Source organism: Vidua macroura, chromosome 3 (genome assembly GCF_024509145.1).
Source record: "Vidua macroura isolate BioBank_ID:100142 chromosome 3, ASM2450914v1, whole genome shotgun sequence".
In the NCBI taxonomy this organism is placed as follows: domain Eukaryota; kingdom Metazoa; phylum Chordata; class Aves; order Passeriformes; family Viduidae; genus Vidua; species Vidua macroura.
The window spans coordinates 30,972,769-30,994,257 of NC_071573.1; the positions used below are offsets into that span (position 1 = coordinate 30,972,769).

The window sequence follows — 21,489 nt, forward strand, 5'->3', positions numbered from 1 at the left end:
GACATATCACATAAAATCAGTAAGTCAACAACTCACACAGCTTAAGCAAATAGTTTTTTATAACTGTTCTGAAGTAGAGGGTAGATGTGGAGCTCTAATAAACTTGCTAGAGATGGAGATTCAGAGGGTTTGGCACTTTCTGAAATTAATTTAGACTTTTGAAAGGCAGTGTGAAAGTTTGGACCAGCTCCTTTTTCACTGGTAATGAAGGAAGAAAAAAAACCCAACTATCTATGACAGTGTCTCATATTCCATGTTGCTGAACAGGATTTTCAGATATTTGCAATCTGACTGTAGTTGTCTTTGGCAATGTAAAGAGTAATTTGGAATCAATGACTATGTGAAGGTATTTATATAGTCCCCACATGAAAATTTACCTACCCTTGTTAATGTGCTGCTGCTTAATATTGGTTTTGAATATGCAAAAATAGGATCATATACTGTAATTTGAATGTATGTGTTGTGAGCAAACTCACTACTCGATTAAATTGTCTTGAGTTCATCATTAATGTTAATTCGGAGAAAGCTGTAATGGTCCTTCTTATTTTAATTCTTATGACTACTGAAACCCAAGGGTCAAGGATTTGGAGATTATAAAACCATTGCCATATCAAAGCAACTTGCAATTAAATTAAATCTATTTCTCCACATAAGTAAATGACTTGAGATATAATAGTTGCAGTTTCTTCCTATCCTTCCTTTTTTTTTTTTTTCCTTGGTGAAATGATATTTTATAAATTATATATTACAGTATAATGTCAAGAAGTACCCATTAGTATGCACAGCCAGGGCCATTATGGATAACAGATGCCTCATGCAGCACATAGACATGGAAGGAAAACATGAAACACAACAATGGCTCTGAGGGAAAAAGGGGGATGACTATCCAACTCCTTGTCTGTATGTGAATCACTGTACTGTTACCAATATTTCATCTTTTCTCTACTTAAGAGCCTATAAATACTTCCAGGAGCACACCTACTTGAGAAACCAGTGTTAGACCCATGCCAAATGAATTTTGAACTAGTTCTCAGACACAGAACAAGTTTCAGGGCAAAGAGGGAAAAAGGTGAACTTTACCAGCACTGTCGGTAGTCAGGGTTCTGTAACCTCTGGGCCTTTGAGGAGGCCACTCGTGAGCAGCAGGAGTGTGCTGGGTGGGTGGAGGCTGTCCCAGGTGTCTCTGAGGACTGAGGTAGACTCATTGCTACAGGTCACACCCTCAGGGAAGCTTTGTTTTCATCATTGACTCGGAGGGAGCAAAGGAAGACTTGGTTACAGTAATTCCCTGTGAGTATCTACCACTGCCTTGGGTCAGTTAAGGTTTCTGAGCACTGATGCATTTGGGAGTGGTACAGCAGCACCTTTGGACTGGGATTTCAATTACCAAGATCTTCACCTATTAAAAAACTAACCTTCCTCTAGGAGAAAAAAAAACAAGTATCTAGAAGTCAGAGAGCTTCAGCAGTAATGTGTGATTATTTCAAAGGACAAGGAAGGACAAAGGATAAGGAAATTATCTTTTTAGGACAATTTTCTGCCCCCAGGAAAGCGATCCTTGGCAGGGATTTGGCATTTAGGATTGGAGTGGCTGAAGAATTTAGGATCATTTTGCATATTTACAATAATTTGTCACCTTCTTTAAGTAACAAGTGTCCACAGGGTTAATTGGTTCAGTGGCTTTGTTGAATTTAAGGATGGTTTAAAACAAACACTTTTCAAAACCTTTTTAAAAGTAAATTAGTCTTTGTCAAAGAATGAAAACAAATCTTAAATCTCTTTACCTGAATTATGCTTACATTAGAATCTAGTGCTGGGATTAAGAAGAGATCTCATTGCTTTAGTTTCATCCTAAACTGAATTTTTATTAAGATTATGATGGAAATTCAGTGCTCTACAGAATGTTACCATAAGCTTGAGCATCACTCATGTGCCCTGCAAACCCTCTAGAGGTAATTGCCAGAGATTAAAAGATTTAACAGCTGTGCTGTAGTACTAAGGTTTGTAAAATCAAATAAGAATTAAAAAGACCCAAACACAAACCTAAAACAAACAAACAAAAACATAAACAAACAAATGAAACCAACAACAAAACAAAACACAACAAAATTTAAAAAAAAAAAAAAACCCAAAACACAATCTCTTGTCTCTTTTTAAAAATTCAAAGTTCTGCAACGGGCCTGTTACACTGCCTCCAAATAAGTATTTGATGAGTGACTGAATGTTAACTACTAGGCATTGGTATTGGCTTCAGTATTGCAAAAATCTTCAATCACAGTTTCCCTTCTCTCTGAACGTTCATCCAGGACGCAGTGCTATTGCTCTTGTTGGTAGAGTTCCTCTTCCTCCTCTGTGGTGATAACTTTCTTGGGGATAGGCGATAATGAGTGCTAACAACAGCGCTACAAATTTTGGCTTTTAAAATCCATCTAGAGGAGTGTTTACCCTTCCCATCATCTAAATGTTCCTGTTACTGTTGCTGGCTTTGAGTAAAACATGCCTCTTCTAATCTTGCATCCACATTTCCTCCTCAGAGCTGCTGTCAGGGAGCAGCAAGAGGCTGCAGACCTCTTCTGCCCAATGCTAGTGCTGACAGCTGGTGTGGGTGATTACAGAGGCTGAGGTAAATAGGTGAAAATGGAATAGGAGGCAATCATCAATATTACACCTGTAGTGTGCCTAAACTTCCAGAAACATTGCAAAGGAATTTATGAAAATTAAGTGAAGACTGCATCCACTTCATACTTCATTTTCATTAAACTGGACTTTACTGCATTTTATACCAAAACCATCCATTAATAGACTATATTCCTAGATTAACCTCACCCCTTTCAGGATTTTTCTTAATATGGTGGAATCTTGTTTGCATTCTACATGATGAGACAGGGTCCTGCTTAGCAAATGTGTTCAACTTTTACTGTGTATGAAACAATTTTTAAAAAGTCCACCTTGGAACCATAGTATTTCTAAATATTAAGATATTGAAGGTCAAGATGAAAACACAAAACAAAACCCTTCTCCATTTAACAAGCTGGATTGCATCTGTTTTCTCCCTGGTTTCTCGGTTGAATTTTCCCAAAATTTCAAAATTATATTTTCCAATATCATGACAGGAGTGTTTCTGTGTACTTCAACACACTTCTGTGTTAATTAGACTTTGTTTGACCACCTTGCCTTGGGTTAGGCCTAAGATATCCTCAGTATGTCATTTTGAAAAAGGCAGAGAGATAAGCAGAGTAATTTTAAGCCTTTTAATATTTACAGGTACATTCCCAACATTTTGGCCATCATATCTTTTTTTTTTTTTTCATGAGAGTGTGATAGCTGAAATGTCTGGAATGTGTCTGTAAGTAATCAATGCCTCAAAATGCTGGGGCTTATCTGTAAGCCTTGCTTGAAGGTGTGCACTCAGTATTTGGAAGCTCTCAAAAACATCTTAATGTCTCATTCCCTCAAAACTACATTTTAGACTAGCCGGTCCAGGATATCATAGAGACTGTGTATTGCTTTTGGCATAGGGCAATGGGCAGTGCTGCTGTAAGATATTCTTAATATCTGTTTATGTTTAAGGGCAGTCTATGTGTCCTGTTTTATAATACTTTTTAAAAATTATTTTTATTATTATTATTATTATTTCCACCCGTGGTTCAGGCATATTTTTTTTTTATATTTCCACCTGAGTAGTCCCTACTTTCTCTTGTAGATCTTCTGTATTCTGTCTGTATTTCATAGGGATCCCTTTTCCCCTGCTAATAAATCAACCTGAAGTTTGAAATTTTACTGTCTCACTTGCTATTGTGCTTAATAAATATTTTGTGGCTTTAACTTACTCTGGTATGAGTAAGCGAAGAATCCTGTCTCCTTCCTCCAAAGGATCAGCTGTGTTGAATAACAGGGCTCTCTTTTCTCCCCTTCTTTCCCATCATGTCATTATTTGTTATTACAAGAATCAACTTTTTGCTTTTGCAATATTGAGGAGCCAGAAAAAGAAAGAAATCAGACAGGGATTATCAATGAAGCTAAAACACTTTATCCTCTCAATAATCTGTTTTTAAGAGCTGCTTTTAATTTTAAAAATTATGCCTCCCCTGCAAGAGATAGAGTATCCATGTTTTCTTCTGACTACTCTGGAGCATTAATTGCTGAGCAGCGTCAAACTTCTGCTTTTCCAACACTCTTCAGTCAGTACAGTGCCAGTAGCATGCATACGTAAACCGGAGTACTAGAAGTGCTTTCACTTGGTTGACGATGGCTATGCGCATTCAAACCAGTGTAAGTACTGATTTGGATGGTTGATTCCATACATATGCATATCCTTGGAAAAAACAATGCAGCATAACTGGTCCTAAATCACTGGTGTGTTTCAGAATAAGTGGTAGTAATCAGGAGCTTGCCAGCATCTTGTTTGGGTGATGGGGTGTTCTCCATGAGCACCAGGGGCCCTGTCACTACCCTGCACAGATTTCCCAGCTTGTCAATGTAGTTTAAACTTCAGTGTGGGCTGTGAAAGTTGCTCTCACACCACCGCGTTTTTTTTGTAAAACTCTCTTTTCCCCAGAGTTTAGTCCAGACACAGCTGACATAAACTGGCCCCCTCTAGACTTGAAGGACCCTTCAAGAGCCCATCTGATAACAAGACAGATGTCAATGATTTCTCAAATACATCACCTGAAGGCTGCTTTTAGAAATTTAAAACTTTGTGTTCCTATTTCATCTCTAGAATAATTCACATAGGAACAACGTGGGTCATCTTCTCTAAGACACAGCAGCTTATATTTTCTCTGACCAGTAAAAGTAAAGAAGTCCCATCTGGTATGCTGATCCTGCTGAAATCTTTGATGGGGGAGGAAAAAGAGGAGTTAACCCCTGTTAAGTTCAGTTCATGACGTTTCCTGAGCACTTTTTCCTCTTCCATGAGATTTTATCTGAGTTACATCTACTAAGCAAAATGTAAAACGTAGCAAATGCAAGGTAAAATGTAAGGAGTAACAGAGGAATATGAAATGGAAAGAGCCTTTACAACGGTAATAGTAATCAAGAGAACAAAGTATGCTTGCTGTCAGTTTAAGGCTTTGTTTGGCTTTTCTGGCAGCTGTATCTTCTGTGGTTAAATAGAGCAGATTTGTAGAATAAATGTGCTCACTAATGGCATAGTTCCTATCGAAGCTTCTGAGTAGTATAAGGTAAGAGAAAGTCCATGTTATGCTGGGTACTGCTGCTAATAAATACTGACTCATCATAAAGGAAATTAAAGTAGTAACGAGATGCATTTGAAAATACAATTATGTCATTCTCTCCACTGTTATCCAGCAAGGAGAAACCCTAGCAAGTCTCCCCGAATGTGCTGCGGGGTCCCTTATCACCACAGAATGCATCTAGTAAATTGACAGTGGTATTAAAGATACATCTTCCCCTCCCTGAACAGTCCTGGGAAAGAGAGTGAATTAGTAACTAAAGTAAGCTCTAGAGGACAGGCCATTTTTTTTCTTCATGTTCAAGATGGGGAGCTCATTTGCCAGAAATAATAGTATAGACAACTTCAAGAACTGAACCTGTGATGGAGCTGTAAGAATCACTCAGTCTTGCTTGCTTCATCTTCCTGATGCAGCAGCAAGATTCTTGTTTTTCTGGGCACAGACCTGTGCTGAAGCCCACCAACCTGTCTGTGCAGAGGAGGACAGGACAGGTGGTGGTTCTTGAGTGGTGCTCAGATGTGAATTCTCCCATTGCCAAAGCACCTTCAGGCCCTGCTGGCCAAGAGAGAGAGATATTGACACTGTTAATCAACGACACCGTATCCACGTAGGCAGAGCCAACAGGAGTCTGGCCAATGAGCTAGATGTGAAATAATTCAAATTTACTGAGTGGTTTAGATTCAGTCAGTTTGAATGCTTTTCTTGTCTGATTTTTGAAGGCAAGTTGTTTATCCAAGTGAAGTGCTTTAAGATACAGCAAGGAGCATTGACATCAGCAGAGATCAATGAAGGATGAAGAGGTCTATTTAATCTAGGAAATGAGTGACTTGGGTCTTTGATCCTGTTGCATTCTCGTATTCCCAGAAGGTTAAATTTAGTCCTGCATACACAAATTCTGTTTGACTAAGTTTACTTAGGTTTTAAATATTTGTGGGTTTCTTTTGTTTAGGTTCTCTTGTATAACAAGAAAAAAACCCCAACTGTTACCACATAATTAGGCTATTGCTGTGTAAGCATGTGTAGCTCTTTTCAGACTTGAGAGCAGAATATGCAAATTCAAACCCAAATGCCTTTCTTTAAACTTTCATACTGTATAAAAGAAACGGAAAACACCCTCTGACCCATTGTATACAAACGAGCCTCTGAAATGGCATAGGGAAATGGCTCAAATTTGTATTAGCAAGAAATAAATCTTGTTTGGCTTATGTTGCCTACAGTACTTCCATTTTCCAGAAGTAAAGAAAACCTCATGCAGCCTAATGCAAAGGTGTGCATTTGGTTCAAGATATAAAAATGTAAGGTAACCCTTAGAGAACATAAGGATAAGGCTGAAGTTTCTACTATGCTGAAAGACAATATCAGGAAAAATTTTCATAATCCCTTGTCTAGGAAGGTTAGCTGCTTTGGAGTAGTCAAAGAAGTCAAAGCAAGAGGGTTTTTTATTATTTACATTTATCTTAACTCCAGCAAGCTATAGCAGGTGCTAGCATGAGATGAGCTTTGGCGCTTCTTGCCACAGACTCACTTCACCATGTGTCATCAACCAGGAGTTTAAAAAGTGCCTGAATTGAAGTATCCATTACGACACAGAAAATAAAATCGAAAAAACAGGGAGAGGAAGGAAGTCCCATCAGGGAGGTAAAAGAACAGCCCTTGCTTCCTTGCACATCCCTCTGCCCCAAGCCGCCGCCACGCTCCCTCTCCTCCGTGCGCGACCCGGGCCGAGGGCGGCCCCGCACGCCTGCGATGGCTCCGGGGCCTCGCTTCAAGCCCGCACCGTCCTTGTGGCTTTTATTTTCGTAATTATAAATTTATTTTTTCAACACCCCTGCCTCGGGCTGAACGGGGGGCGCTCCAGGGGGCGAGTGCCGGGCGGCTCCCCGCTTGTGGGAGCAGCGCTCGGTGCCGGGGCAGCACCGCAGCTGCTCCGCAGCCGCCGGGCAGGTGTCGCGGCGGCCCTCGGACCGCACGGGCGGGGAGATACCACGTCTGAAAAAAAAAAAAAAAACAAAAAAACAAACAAAAAAACAAAAAAAAACAAAAACAAAAAAAAAAACAAAAAAAAACAAAAAAAACAAAACAAAAAAAAAAAAAAAAAAAAAAAAACAAAAAAAAAACACACAAAAAAAAAAAAAAAAAAAACCAGAAAGAAGGAGGAAAAAAAAAAAGTTTAATAACAAAAAACTTAAATAACTAAAAAATAAGACAGCGGCGGAGGGATGGGTGCCCGTGTGCGGGAGCCCCGCCGCAGCCGGAGCGGTGCTGGCGGGGCGGAGCGGCCCCGCTGACCCCCGGCCGGGCCGGTGCCGGGGGCGGGGAGCCCGGGGCGCCCCGCCGGCCCCCATTGGCCGGCGCGGCGGCGGCGGCGGGGCCGGGCCGTGCGGGCCGGGTCCCGGGCGGAGGGGGCCGGCCCTGCCCCCGCGGCCGGCGGCTGCCCAAGGTTTAAAGTGAGAACTTTCTGCGGGCGGCGCCGAGCTGTACAGCCCCGCCGCCGCGTCGCTCCTGTCCCACCGCAGCAGCCGCCGCTACCACCGCCTCCCCCGGGCGGGCCGTACAATCCTCGGCAGTGTCCTGAGACTGTACGCCCGCCTCGGGGGCGACCCGGTCGAACCGGACCCCGCTCCTCGCCCGCGGAGCCCCGCGTCCCGCGGGCAGGTGCTGAGCGCGCCCCGGCCCGAGAGGCGGCGCAGGAGCCGGCAGCAGCCGCCGCGATGACAGCTGACAAGGAGAAGAAAAGGTGAGGGGCCGCGGGCGAGGCGCCGGGCTGCTCGGGCCGCTGCGTCCTCCTTCTGCGGCTGCCCCCTTCGGCCGCGGGACTCCCCGCGGGCAGGGGCCGAGGGGGCACTGCCGGCGGGACGGCGCAGCCTCGCCTCCCCCCGCCACGGCTCCTGTGCGAGGGCTCGACCCGGAGCCTTTGCGGGGACCAAGTGCGGCGGGAGTGAGTTAATTCGCCCAGCCCAGGCGGGGAAAGGGCTAGGGGAGCAGCGCCGCGCCCCTCGGGGGTAATCCGCGCTCCGTCCGGGCCGCCGCCGAGCTGGGGAGCGCCTGCCCGGGGAGCTGCCCCCGCCGGGCGGCACCGCGGCCGGCAGCGCACTCGGCCCCGGCCCGGGGAAGGCGGCCCCCGGCCGTGCCGGGCGGCGGGCAGGTGCACCTGGCAGGCAGGGCCAGCCAGCCGGTGTGCGGCCAATGTCATGTACGCCCATGGCAGGGCTTGGTATCAGCGAGGACAGAGGTAGTAGGTAACTATTTTTCAGCTAGGGACGGGGGTTTTGAAGGTAGCAGCACTCTTAGCAAAACGTGTTTTATAATTAAAGTCGCGTGGATGAAACTGACAGGCTGTGTAAATATTTCGACACCTCCCCGCTCCAGTCCGAGACGCTGGCCGCGGTGCATCTCCCGCGGTTCACGGAGCTCCTCAGCTGTCAGCGGGTTTTCCCGGAGGGCCGAGAGCTCCAGGAGTGCCCAGCGCCTCGTTTGCTGCTGCCCTTCGAGAGGGAAGTAAAGCTAGACATTCCCACACTGCCAGAGCCACCCTTCCAGCGGGAATCAAAGTAACGCACTGGTGGTTTTGTAGTTCATCAAAGAGTGTGTTTTCTTGTTGGTTCTTGAGAACAAACGTCAAAATTAAAGTCAGCGGTCCATAACACAGAAGTTACAGGTGGAGATTAAGAGAAGAATTATCTACTTATTGCTCCAAAGTTATAAACAATTCCTATGGATGAGAGAGGGCACGGACATGGGGAAAACTAAGCAAGTGAATAAAGGTCTGTGAAGTCCTGTGAAAGGATATGTATTCAGTCTGTTTCATACAGCCAGCAGCCGCAAGGATCCATTGATTATCAGCACAGGTTCTGGCTATAGATTGTCTATAGAGATGTGAGTTACAGACTAAGAATTTTATGTTGTTATTTGTCGTGCGTCCAGTTGACCATGCAGTAAACTTTAAACCCTGGGGTTTTTTTTGTGTAACAGCTCATTTTTTATTGAGTCACCCTATGACGATGTAATAGGGGAGGTATAGTGGTGTAAATCATACCTTTTCCCTCTAGTTCTGTTTTCCTCAGTTTTCTGAAAACTAACATATTAAGGTTAAACAGTTGCTTCAAGTGTATTTTGTTAGAGTGCAGAGCACAAAATATATGTACATTTTGTGTCTTATGTTGAAAAAATAAAAAATTATAGTACAGTACAACGTAGTTAAAAATGTGTTAGCTTATGAGGCAAGAGAATGAAATAGTGTATATATTGGAAATGCACTGCATTCATTGTATTACCTCTTTTTAATGGGGCACTCTTAATCTCTTCAGTTTTAACCTCTTGCTTTCAAGCAGAGTGAGGGATTGGGCACTGTCTAATCTTGCAGGACAGCAGACTGAAGTGGTTTGGGGAAATACTCTTCGGATACTACACAGGCTTCACGGGACTGAAGTCTGAACCCTGATCCTGACTCTGTCACTGCTTTTAAATATTGTGACATTCAGTAACAATTTTTCTGTTTCTCTCAGAAGTAGGCTAATTGTTATCTGGTTCATGGGATTGTTGCGTAAAATAATGTTTGTGGAAGAACTGGGAGAGTGTCATATGGGGGACATCATATAACTGGCTTGTGCCTCCCTGTCAGTGTGCTGTGGATACCCTATGTAGCCCGTTGAAACAAGATCGTTTTGCTTTCTTCATTTTCCAGTACTATTATAGAGTAGTTTTATTCCATTGAGTTCAACAGTTAGTATATTGTTTGCTATATTTTCCAGAACTGAATGGATAAGACACAGCAGCCTAACTTGCTAAGAAGCATTTAAAAATCACTTTCACGGAGAAAAGGTGGGGCGATGTTACCAGATTTCCAGGCAGCTCTGAAACTAAGTTGAGGAGCAGTTCTCTTACTGTTAAACAAATGTTCTAAGGAGGATAATCTTTGATTCTTTTAATGGTCCGTTTAAGCTGAAGAACATCCTCAGGTCCTCATTTGAAGCTCTGTTTGCCAGCAGAAAAGAGCAGTTGCTTTATTTAGAACAAATGTTATGGCACTTTCAGTAGGCTGATTTCCCACCTTTAAAGTTAGTCCAAGATACAGAGCTGAGTTTAATATGATTGTTCTTTTAATTAAAAAAAAAATTATCTACACAGTATTAGATATTCTCTTAGAATGCCAGTAATTAGAAACTGGGAGAAGGAGAAATAAAAGAGCATAACACATTTTAGCAAATAGTAAAAGCAAAGGGGAAAGTGTCTGATCTGTACAGCTGTGCAGTACAACAAGAAGTAGTAGGTAAATCCCAATGTAATTAGAGTAGTCTGATACAATATCTTGGCATATTTTTTAGTGGTTTGCAAGACAGGACAATTTTGTTAGGACTGGCTGCTGTGTTAAATGAACAGCTCTGGATGGACAACAGTGTCTATCTGAAAAAAGTTTGAAACCAGGCTCAGGACAAGTCAAGTACCACTGAGAAGAATGCATCATTTGGCTTCACCTTTTCAGTTGTGTTGTTACTTGGGGAATTCTGTGTTTGTTTCCCAGTTGTATGAAAAAGAAACCAATTTTGCAGCTCAGGGTGTTTCTGTGCTAGTGGTCCCCATGTAATTACACAATATGTTTTGTGACTATAACCATGTAATGTTACAAGAATCCGTTTGACTTCTTCTGGCCCAGATAGTAAAGAAATGGGATTGCCCCCAGTTATTGTCTAGGTAATAGACTGCTTTCATTTACCCTTTTACTTTGGGCTTTATTTGATGTTGGGCCCCTCTAATGAGATGCTTTGTGCCTCAATTTTTGCCGACCTTTTCCTTCAGGAGAGTAGTTTTGCCAAGCTGAGGTCACTCTTGGCTGTTCCTCCTCAGGATGAGGAAACTGTCCTGATGGCACAGCTCTCCAGAGCTCAGGTAGTTGCTTGCTCGTAATGGATATAATTTGGATGTCAGGAAATGTGAGCATCTGGATGTGCCAAGGTGTTAAACTGCAGATTTCAAAAAACATACAGTCTCAGTTTTGTTCTCCCCAGTGCATTTTCTGTGTGTCACTATTGCCAGGTATACTCCCTATTGCCTGTTATTCTGTGATGGTGGTGACAGATTATCTTGTCCATTCTCTTGCCAACCTGGGTTTGTTCTTATACTCTTTTAAACCTCACTTTATGTACTTTAGCTGATGGAGCTTTGAACACTTTCCTTTGCAGACTATTTCATAGATTACTCAGCTTCATTAAAAAAAAAAAATCAAGTTTTATTATTGCTCAACATCTCCCCATGTATAGCCCACATATTTTATTTACTTCTCTTTGCTTTTGTGTTCACATCTGCCCTTGCAGTTTTTCTCATTTGGAGTTATCAAAAGGAAATATGATCTCCTGAATTCCTGGTGAACAATGTGTTGAAATTGGCTGTTTAGCACACGCTTATGGTGTGTTAACATTAAGCAATTTGTATTTACATTTCAGCACCACAAATTCAGGCGCTGCATAGCTCACAGGTCATCTTGAATGATCCTGGTCACTCATAGCCCTCCTACTTTGCTATTGCCCCTTCTGTTTCTGTACTCACTGCCCCTTCTGATTCCTACAGATGTCTGGCTTTTCTACCAGAGGGTGGCCCAAGGGTACAGGCTCTGCCTTTGCCTGCAGGGACATGGAGCAGAGGTTGGGCTGAGCTCTGGCTTGGTGACCTGGCCTGCTTGGGAACTCAACTTTCTGCTGCCCAGCTCCTGTGGTTTCATCTCGACAGAGCCAAAGTATTTCAGCTTGATGAAGACTGAATGCCATTTGCTTGGGGATGGTGTGCAGTGTGAGTGACTCCCAGTGTGTACCATCCTCCCAAAGTGATCAGGGCATCTGAGGATTTGTGTTTCGCAGGGATGCTCCAAGGGCTTGCTCTGCTTGTGTTTAGCCCTAGAGCAAGTTAAAAATCTGTCAGCCCTTCATAAACACAATCTTTGTGTCATGTCCTTTTCTCTGCATCTCTGTCACATTCATCTTGTATGGGTCATTAAGAATGTCTTGCATATTTGAGGTACTCTGTTAATTACCAGTTCTGTGTTTATGCTGCAAATTTGGGAGATCCATCACGAGTATCAAAAATAGATCTCTCTATATCTTTCTCTAATATTTTTTTACTATGATGGATTCATAAACAGTAAGTATTTTTGTTTTCAGGTTCCAAGCAGGAGCTGGTGTTAGGTGTGGTGGGGGCAGAACTCTTCAAGCATTAAACTTTTTACTGTTCTTAGGATAAACATTAGAGTAAGAAAATGAGCAATACAAAGGCAGAATGTATTTTAAAATAATTTAAATACATGGAATGGTTTTATTCTGCTAAAGCTATTTGTGAAATGCAGTTGTGTTAATTACTCCAATATTCATAGTGACATGTATATCTTAATAGTTATAAATAGTTCTACTCCTAGTAGCTGGCAGAAGATTGACAGAGCCCTTCTCTTAAATGAAGAGAAAGTGCAAGTATGAATATTAAGCATCTGGCAGGTTTTCTCTCATTTATCATTCTTGTGCTCAATTTGCTTAAAAGGAGATATCATGAAGTAGTTATCTGGTGAGGATAAAACCCTAAATGCTTATATATTAAAAAAAAAATTCTTTCTTACATTTACAGAGCTATTTTTCATGGAGACACTTTCTGAAGTCTGTAAAATGGGAAACTATTTTATTATGCATTTGGAAAGTAGCTTAATAAAGTACAGTAGGCCAACTGGCAGATAAGTAAGTAGTGTTCCAAAGTAACTCACTTAATTATGCTCTTCTTGAGCTCAAATAGAATTATGATTTTGGTTCTTTCCTCTGTGACTTTATTTAGGTCTAGAAAATTCAGCTGAAACAAAATCTGCCATAATATATTTTGATTAAATGGGCATATTTGGGCCTGAAAACAGTTAGACTTGTAATTTAATTTACTTGACTGTTATTACAAAGCATTTGGAGTTGGATAGCATCTCTATTGTGCTTCTCTGTCCATTGCTTTATGTGACACAGCAAATATTCATTTTATTTATTTTATAGAAAGCCATCAAATGTTTTGCCAGACAAGAAGCAAAGTTGCTTTAGTTGAATTTTTATGTCTGATCTTCAGTCAAAGAGGTGCCCTGGTCTTGACCCTTTCTCTGCGTGCTAATATGTGGAATCAGCATTTTTCTTTGATTTAGGGGAATGTTTAGGGTGTTGCCTCCAAGAAGTTTGAAAAATTCAGATACTAACACATACTTTATGTTAGCCTATGGGTGGACAATCAATACTGGCTTGTTGCAGCTTTATGAACAAATTCTGTGCATTTGGGCAGGAGGAAAAGCCACTTTTTTCTTTTGTTTTCCTCTCAAGTAGGACAAAACCAGGATAATACAGTGGTTTCCTCAGTGGTTTTGATTCCTAACGTAAATTTGTTGAACCACCCCCCAAGTTACAAATGCTGCTTCATTCTATTGTGTATGTATTTATGCACTGATTTGCTTTCAAACAAACATTAAGTAGCATGTGTTTTAATCTCATGTACTTGTGGAAAATCTGTAGAACCAAACTGACTGTTTGGTCAAAGACATTTCAGCAGCATATCATGTTTCCAACAAGAAACATCTCTCAAACTGCATCTTGCCTGTGCCTGGCTATTCCTCCACTCCCTACTTCTTGAGCATGTCCCTAAATCCCAGCTCTGACCTCCATGAATGAAATCTCCAGGCCAGAAGTTGGACAGTCTGTAAAGCAGGAATTTGATGGAGAGAACAACTGGACTTTTATGGGATTTGGCTGGGATTTCTTTGCTTGTGTTTTTCATATATTTTATAAGAGAACAGTGATGAGTGCAGGGTCCTAAGCTGCTCTCTGTTGCATGCCTCATTCTTTAAATCCTCCCCCCACAAACAAACAAAACAGAACAAAAAAAAACCCAAACAAACAAAACAAAAAAGTAACTCCTGTTTGTTTTCACCTCCTTCTCCACAGCCCTGCCAGAACAGAAGGCTGAAGCACTGACACATCCCTTTATATTTGGATATGAAATATTGTGTGCATTCAACTACTTCTACAAACAACAATATTTTTACAATAACATTTTGGAGCTAGAAGAGCGTGACCAGTCTCATTTTGTTTCAGGAAATTGTGTTATCTAAGGAAAAGCTAAAATTAGAAGTGATATGGGGAGCATTGTGCATGGTGACTTTTTTTGGGGGGGTGTGGTGTGGTTGAGTTGTGCGTTTGGTTTTTTTTAAACAGAGCATCTCTCCTAATGGATGAATCATGTGGGTGTAACTTATGGCATTTGGTAGCAGGCAGTCTGTCTGAAGGTATATGTGTAGTAAGATTACTGGGATCATTTAGAAATTATTTGGAACTACTGAAACGTGAACTTAATCTATTGTAAATATTTGTTACTCATTATCTAATATATCAAAATATATGTGGTCAGAGTTAGGCAAATGAAGGTAAGATATAAAGTGCAAATTTTGAACAATGGGCTACCAAGTCCTGGAAAAGCTGCAGATGCATTTGGTGAATATTTTCTGTAAAAACAAATATTTTCTTGGAAAATAATATTCCAAAGCACAAGGGAAACAAGAGTTAGTGTTCTAGTTTGAGCTAGACTAAAATGAAGGGATTGGGTTGAGAAATTGTCAAGACATATGGAGACTGCTGAAACATTTTAGATTTGGCTTCATTTTTATAAGGTTTCCTGTGTTACACTGTGTTGTTAATTGAAAACCACATGTTCTAAATTAATTTGAATGAGACTTAAGTAATTATTAGTCTCTTCTTAATATAAATATTTTTCTTTTTTGTCTTTCTTTTTTGCTGTCGGACTTAACTGGGGTTTTTTCCAGATCTTTATGGTACCGAAGTCTACAACACACATATATGTGTCTGGTTTGGTGGCTTGACCTCAATCAGATTCCTGTCTTCCTTTCAGGAGAAATCTTCAAATTTATCTGCTAAACCAAAATATTGGCTATTCCTTTTACATTATTTACAAGGCCCTCATTACTTAAAGCCTTGAATTCAAAACAGTCCCAGTCTTTTAATAACTGCAGTTGCTTAGACAAGTTACCAGGTCTGATGAAAATACTTAGTTCTCTTTGGCTTGGGTTAGGCAGGAAGTGTGACTTGGCAATGACAAAGGTCTTCTCTAGCTTTGGTTATGTGAACAGCTTTTTAAAGACTCTAGTATAATTGAAAACATCGCAATGAAGGCTCTCCATAACCCCTTACTGGCTCCTGACACAACAGACAAGAAAGTCAAAATATGGGAGAGATGAAAAGAGCATGTTTACAGAATTTCTAACTTGGTCTCAAAGGACTGATAATTTCAGAGCCATGTTCTCAAAAACCTGCCTGCATATGCTGAGAGATGGACATGTTTGCCATTCCCAGGAAAACTATTGCTTCAAGTAGCAGATATTATTATAGGTTGAAATACAGTCATCCCAAGTGATAACCACCTTTGGCCTAGTACATGTGTTTTCTTTATGTAGTCAGCTTCTGAGTCCATTATATATATACATTATTTAATACACAGAAAGTGCTTTGCTGAATGGTTTCAGTTTAAGAGCCCAGTTCAGTGGCCTGAATAAGTTGCATGAAATCTTAAAAATGTGCCCTATTCTTCTCTTCTTAAAAGAGAATGCTGGTGCACATTTGTTGTGGCAGAGGCCTTATGAACTTTTTTTAATCCGCGTGGGGAAAAATCATTAAGGGCTCATGATTTTGGTGCAAGTTTTCTGATGGTGTTCAAAAATTACTGTATAGTATTTTTCACTTAAGATACATTCATGCTCTTGTAAGATAAATATTTGCTTAGGTAATAAGCTGAAGCAAGTATGAGGTGTGATGCTTATTAGGCAGCTCTTATAAAGGTGGTGGAAGTATGCTTTAAAGAACATTCCTTGTATTTTGTGTCACCCTTAGCATATCTAAGGTATTTAGTGCCATAAAAAAGGTGCTTAAACTGCTTAAGCTCATGGTATCACAGCTGTAGTCGTTTGCACTTGCATTTGTATGATAAACTACAAAGCAATCCTATTCAGTCATTGTGTTTGGGACATTCTCTGGCTGCTGTTGGTCTTCAGGCCCTGTCTGTTCATTCACAATTGTATCACCCTCTCTGCCAGTAAATTCTAGGTATTATTGGGTACTTATTGTCAAAATACTTCAAAGATCATTGAGACGTTAAGAAACCACCCCACTCTATTTCTACACTTGTAAATGGGGAATGTTGCTAGGAATATTCCCAGCTTTTAGCTGTCTGTGCAATTTGTATCCAAAAGTCGTTGCAAATAGCAAAATATCTTCTGAGATGATAAGCATTGTTGTTCTTGGTTAGATTTTTGTGTGGCATTATGATGAAATAACAAACTCGTTAGCTGATGGCAATGACAGTGTCTTCAGATTCTTAGGTATTTATGGTGAATATTGACTTAAAGCTGATAGGAAGTTTGCTTAGAACAAAAAGCCTTTTGAGTGATCTGTGGAATGTCAGTGTCATGCGTGGATGTGTGAGGAGAAATTCAACTTTAAATTGCTTTATCATGCCACAACTCCTTAGGCAGTATTTCTCTGGAATACAAATCCAGTGACCATTTACAGCCATACTCCACTCCAGGTTTTTTTTTTTTTTTAAGGTCTCAGTTGCCTCCACTGTGTTTCATAACCTGTGAGAGAAGATTGCAAACTGGTGAAAGTGCTTTTGGTATTTTCCTGTAGTTTTTGCCAGATGATTCTTTCGGAAAAGCTGCATTTGTTTAATTCAGTGAAGGTGGAGAGCCTTTGGGAAAGGGTAAGCATTTTGGAATAGCCTCTGCGTATTGCCTTCACGATATGGTCTTTGGAAGAACAGCAAGGCTTTGCCTACTGCTGGTTTTTCCCTTTCCTCCTCTGTTGCTAAGGAAAGCCATGGCAAATGTGGCTCTTGGTCTACTTCTTCCAATTATCCCCATATTGATCTGGGAGACAGTTCCCGTTGTCCTGTAAGGTTGTCTTTCACATCGAAGAATGCAGAGAGTTGAAGTTTGCCAGTTCTTGCACATGGGATGGCTGACTTTTGCTTGCAGAGCAGGAAACCAATCCCTCAAGACAGATAATTATGCTTGGTCTTAACAAAACAGTGTTATTTACACTTTCAAAGGAAGGAAGACATTTGGGGGCGTTGACCCCCTTTATTGCTTAATGCAGCACTTTTATGTGCGTGATTAGGTAGAAGATGTCACATTTCACTGAGGGAACATAGCTTGGTTCAGCTGTGGGTGGGCTGTCTTTGTGCTGCAGCTGTAAGATTATCAGTTTGTGTTAATAAATCTGGTTCTTGTTTTTTTTCGCCATGAATGATTTGAAGGATGTGTTTATTGCCATTACTAATCAGAGGGACATTTTTATGGGAACATCCTTTCTGTGCTCAAGTTGTCTCAATGCTTCTACTGGCTTTTTTACGTAACAGCACAGCCGTATTTATGTTCCCAGTGATTCACAAAAGGGGACTATCCTGTTCGCTTAGACATGTGCTGGCTTGAAAATGAAATAGAAGCAAGTGGAGATATCTTGAGGGAAACTTAATGCTGGTGTTTCGAAACAGCCATTATTTCCCATTTAAGAAAAACCAACCCCCCAACCCTAGTTTTGTTTGTCAGCTGCATGACTGGCCTGAACAAAGCCTCTCTGGCATGAGGACCTGGGCCAAAGCACAGTGAAGCTGAATAAAATCATGTTTTCGATTCTGTCTCTTGAGCTTGTTCACCACTCTCAGTAAAGCTGGCTGTGAAAGTAGCGTCTAGTTGCTGACCTGGCTGCTGAACAACAGCTTTAGCAAGTGGGTCTGGCCTCTGCAGTTGCGTCTTCTGTCTCCTTTCCCCTCCACACCTTCTCTGAAAGCCCCTTGCTTAGCCCGGCTCTTTGTTCTGCTGGGTACTCAGGGCATTACGTTGATAATGTAGCCTGGACAGTGTGGTGTGACTGATCACTGTAGTTATCCTAGCTCCTCAGTCTGGAAAACTGGGATGGTAGTACATCCTTCCTTCCACCCTTTGTGTGTCTTATTTATTTAAACTGTAAACTATTTAAAATAGGGACTTTCTATGCCTAACACAATGCTGCAGATATGTTGGCAAGAAGCTTGTAGAATAAACCTAACTTGAAAATGCTTTAATAGGAGGTTGTCAAGTGGAAGGAGTTTGGTTATCTCTCACTCCTATATTACCTGGTTAATTGCTTTCTTTACTGCACCACTCCATATTATCCTTCAATATGTAGGTTACACCCACGTGCTGGCAGGTGACCTACGCCTTCGTTTGCTTCACCTTTGAATTTGTCCTCCTGTCATATAAGATCTATGTGCAATTTAGACGCCCCAAGCAATTGAGAAGGTGGGGGTGTTGGTGGTGGCAGCAGGAGATCGCAACACCCTGAAAGCATCTCGGAGATGATAACCCCCTTATTCTTTGAGATTTCATCACGGAGCAGGCAGGTGAGCAACCCATGGGGCAATAAGAGTGAAAAGGTGGGTTTGACCATCACAACAAAACCGGTCTTTTCTGCAGATGGGGAGTTCAGCAGGGTTTCAGCCAGCAATAATTTGCTCTCCATTCCTTTGAACTTACGTAAGAAAGTAGAAGAGTGCTAACATACAGGGTTATTGGGACATGGGTTTAGAGGTCAGAATACGCAATCTCATTCACAGAGACTGAAGCCTGTGGATCTTCATTAGTTAGGCTTCTCTTGCATACGGGTGCCAGGGTGAGCCTGAAGGCAGAGCCCATACAGTGTTTAGTGTAAAGAAGAAACAGTGAGAAAAGTCTAACATTTTAGACAGACTTGGCAGCTTTACATGCTGTGCGCAGGCCCTGAAGAAGATAGTGGAAGAAGCCATGTTATCTGTGTAACACTTCTTTCCCTTTGCCTACCAAATCATAGGACAACATCCCCTGCCCCTCAAACCTAAATGTCACTGTAAACATGGTATAACTAAATTCCAGCTTCTCAAATGGCAGATATGAAGCAATGAACTAGTGACCAGCACTATTGCTTTCTGGCATTTTTAAAAAGAAGTATTTTAAAGGAAGCAGATGACAGCAAATGATGCTTATCCAAATAGGAACTTTTCAGTGCTCTTCTAACGTGGGGAATAAAATGAGCAAGGAGCAAAATTGGCATTGCAGGTCACAGTAGGGATTTTGGGTGCAGTGACAGCTAATGTGGAGTAGAAGTCCATCTAAAGGCAGAGCTGAAAGAGGAAGAGTGCCTGCCACCTGACCTGTTAAAACCTTTTAAGAAGAAACACTGCCAACGTGAAGTCATTACAGAGCATTCCTTCAGAGGGAGTCATGTGATGAATACGGTGCAACTAAAAATGATTTCATGTTATATTGCATTTTGAGTAGGTTACAGCCAGGGAAAGAGCCTACTGAGTCATTTGGGCTGTGTGCTCCTGTTGATTTGGTTCCCTAAGTTTCTCTTTGTTTACCTTAATTAACAGTTGGAGTGCTCTGACTTTTGTACCAAAAAAAACCTCCATGTCCATAATGTCTAGAACTTTTATCAAAATGGAGTTCAGTTCCTGCCTCAGACCTCTGAGTACTGTTTCGTGAAAATGCCTTTGAGGAAAATAAAATGTCAGCTGTGTGTGATATAAACCTTCATGCTTCTTAAAAGAGGGTTTCATTATCATTTCACTTCAGGTCTTAGCTGGTGGATTAAGCAAATGAAATACCTTTGCAAGGTATGAGGAAAGTAAAACAAGCATCTGTTCTTATACTGTTACTTGTATAGGAAGTCAGTTCTGATTTACACTTGTAAGAGGGAATATTTGGTGGGCAAATGAATTTCATTGTGCTGTGTTTGCCCTTATACCAGGAGATGTTTTAGTGAAGCTGTGGAATATGAAATCAATGTATTGAAGGAAAATAAAGAGGAGGCCTCAACCTAGAGATATACTTGCTTCTGAGAGTCAAAACAATCTCCCCTCCCACCTCAGAGGGAAGTAAATACCTTTTTGTGCTTGTGGTTGGAGGTATGTTATAGTTTGCCGTTGCTGCATATGGATTGCATATAGGAAGTCTGCATAAGGATTATGGCTCAGTGAAGTACTTGGAAATCAAAAGAAACTTTAACAGATGATGAGACAGTGATTAGATGAATTATCCCCTTCTAGCTTGTTTCCTTAAGGGATCGAGGTTTACACAGTTATAGTATGGCTACCTCTATGTCTGATAGAGCTGTAGAGACCTCAAGGATATTAAATAACTGGGAGTAGATGTTGTAATGGCTACAGGGAAAAGTTACAGCCACAAGTCCATTTCTCTGTAGAGACTAAAGACTTGCTATGGCTGAAGAAGTCCAGGTGCCAGCCAGCTACATGCTTGCAGCTTGCTGTGCCATTGGTTCCAGGATCCACCAGGAGTCTGCAGAATCTGGAGGAGTGTGTTTTTGCTATCGCCCTTGTTGGCACAGCAGCTTGTTGCTTTTGTAGCGTGGTTCACTAGTTAACCCTTGTGATGTTTTAAAAACTTACTGTGAGCTATTTGCCTTGCTATTTGGCAGAAATAGATACAGAAAAAAGGCTGGTCCTTACTCTGGGCATTTCTGAGTGTTTCAGTGTGCTTAGACCTTACTGGTTTTGGATGAAGAAACTGCTGTGCTACTATGATTAATACAAACACTCAATACTGTGGGCTACTGTAGACTGGCCACATTAAAACCACCAATGTATACTACACTCAGGCCTTGAAAAGTGCAGCTAGACTTGTTTCTGCTGGATGGGGATCTCTGACTTCAACTGGAGAAACAACTGCACTTCTCAACAGCTTTAACTCTGGGTCAGGCTGTAGAAAGATCTGTTTTGGTTGGAGAGGCCCAACTGTGTGTGCGTTGGTGTTGATTGCTGGGGTTGTGATTAATTTTGGGCATTGTTATACTGGTGGTAACAATGAAGGCATTGTCACCACTAACATTTTCACTTTCCTGTGTTGTTGCAGGGCTTGTTTAATTATTTTTGCAAGAGCAGTGGGTTATGGGAACCTTTTCATGTACAAACCGCATTGAAGGCGGGAATCTCCTGTTAAGAGTTGCATATTTTTGTTCTTCCCATAAGCAAAGGTAATGATGAGAACTTTTAAAATTGGTTCATTGGCTTTGGCAATCGGTATCTACTGAAGATCTCTTATGCTTCTCAGAATCACTTCCCCCAGTCGAGGCAGTACTACTGTTTGGTTTTTGTTTGTCTTGTGTATTTGCTGGAAGGAGAGTGCTATTGTGTGTTTTTTGAGGGTGATTACAAACATAAAATAGATTCTCTTGAGAACGCTTTGTCTATTCTC

At 41.4% G+C, this 21,489-nt stretch overlaps 1 protein-coding gene across 1 annotated transcript in view; it reads left to right on the forward strand.

The window, feature by feature from the left end:
• The first annotated feature begins 7,631 nt into the window (after positions 1-7,631).
• Positions 7,632-21,489, forward strand: part of EPAS1 (endothelial PAS domain protein 1) — a 74,719-nt gene continuing 60,861 nt past the window's right edge. Inside the window, exon 1 of the mRNA XM_053973003.1 lies at positions 7,632-7,932. Within this exon, the coding sequence (XP_053828978.1) occupies positions 7,907-7,932 (26 nt within the window). The 5' untranslated portion in view covers positions 7,632-7,906. The remainder of the gene's footprint in view (positions 7,933-21,489) is intronic.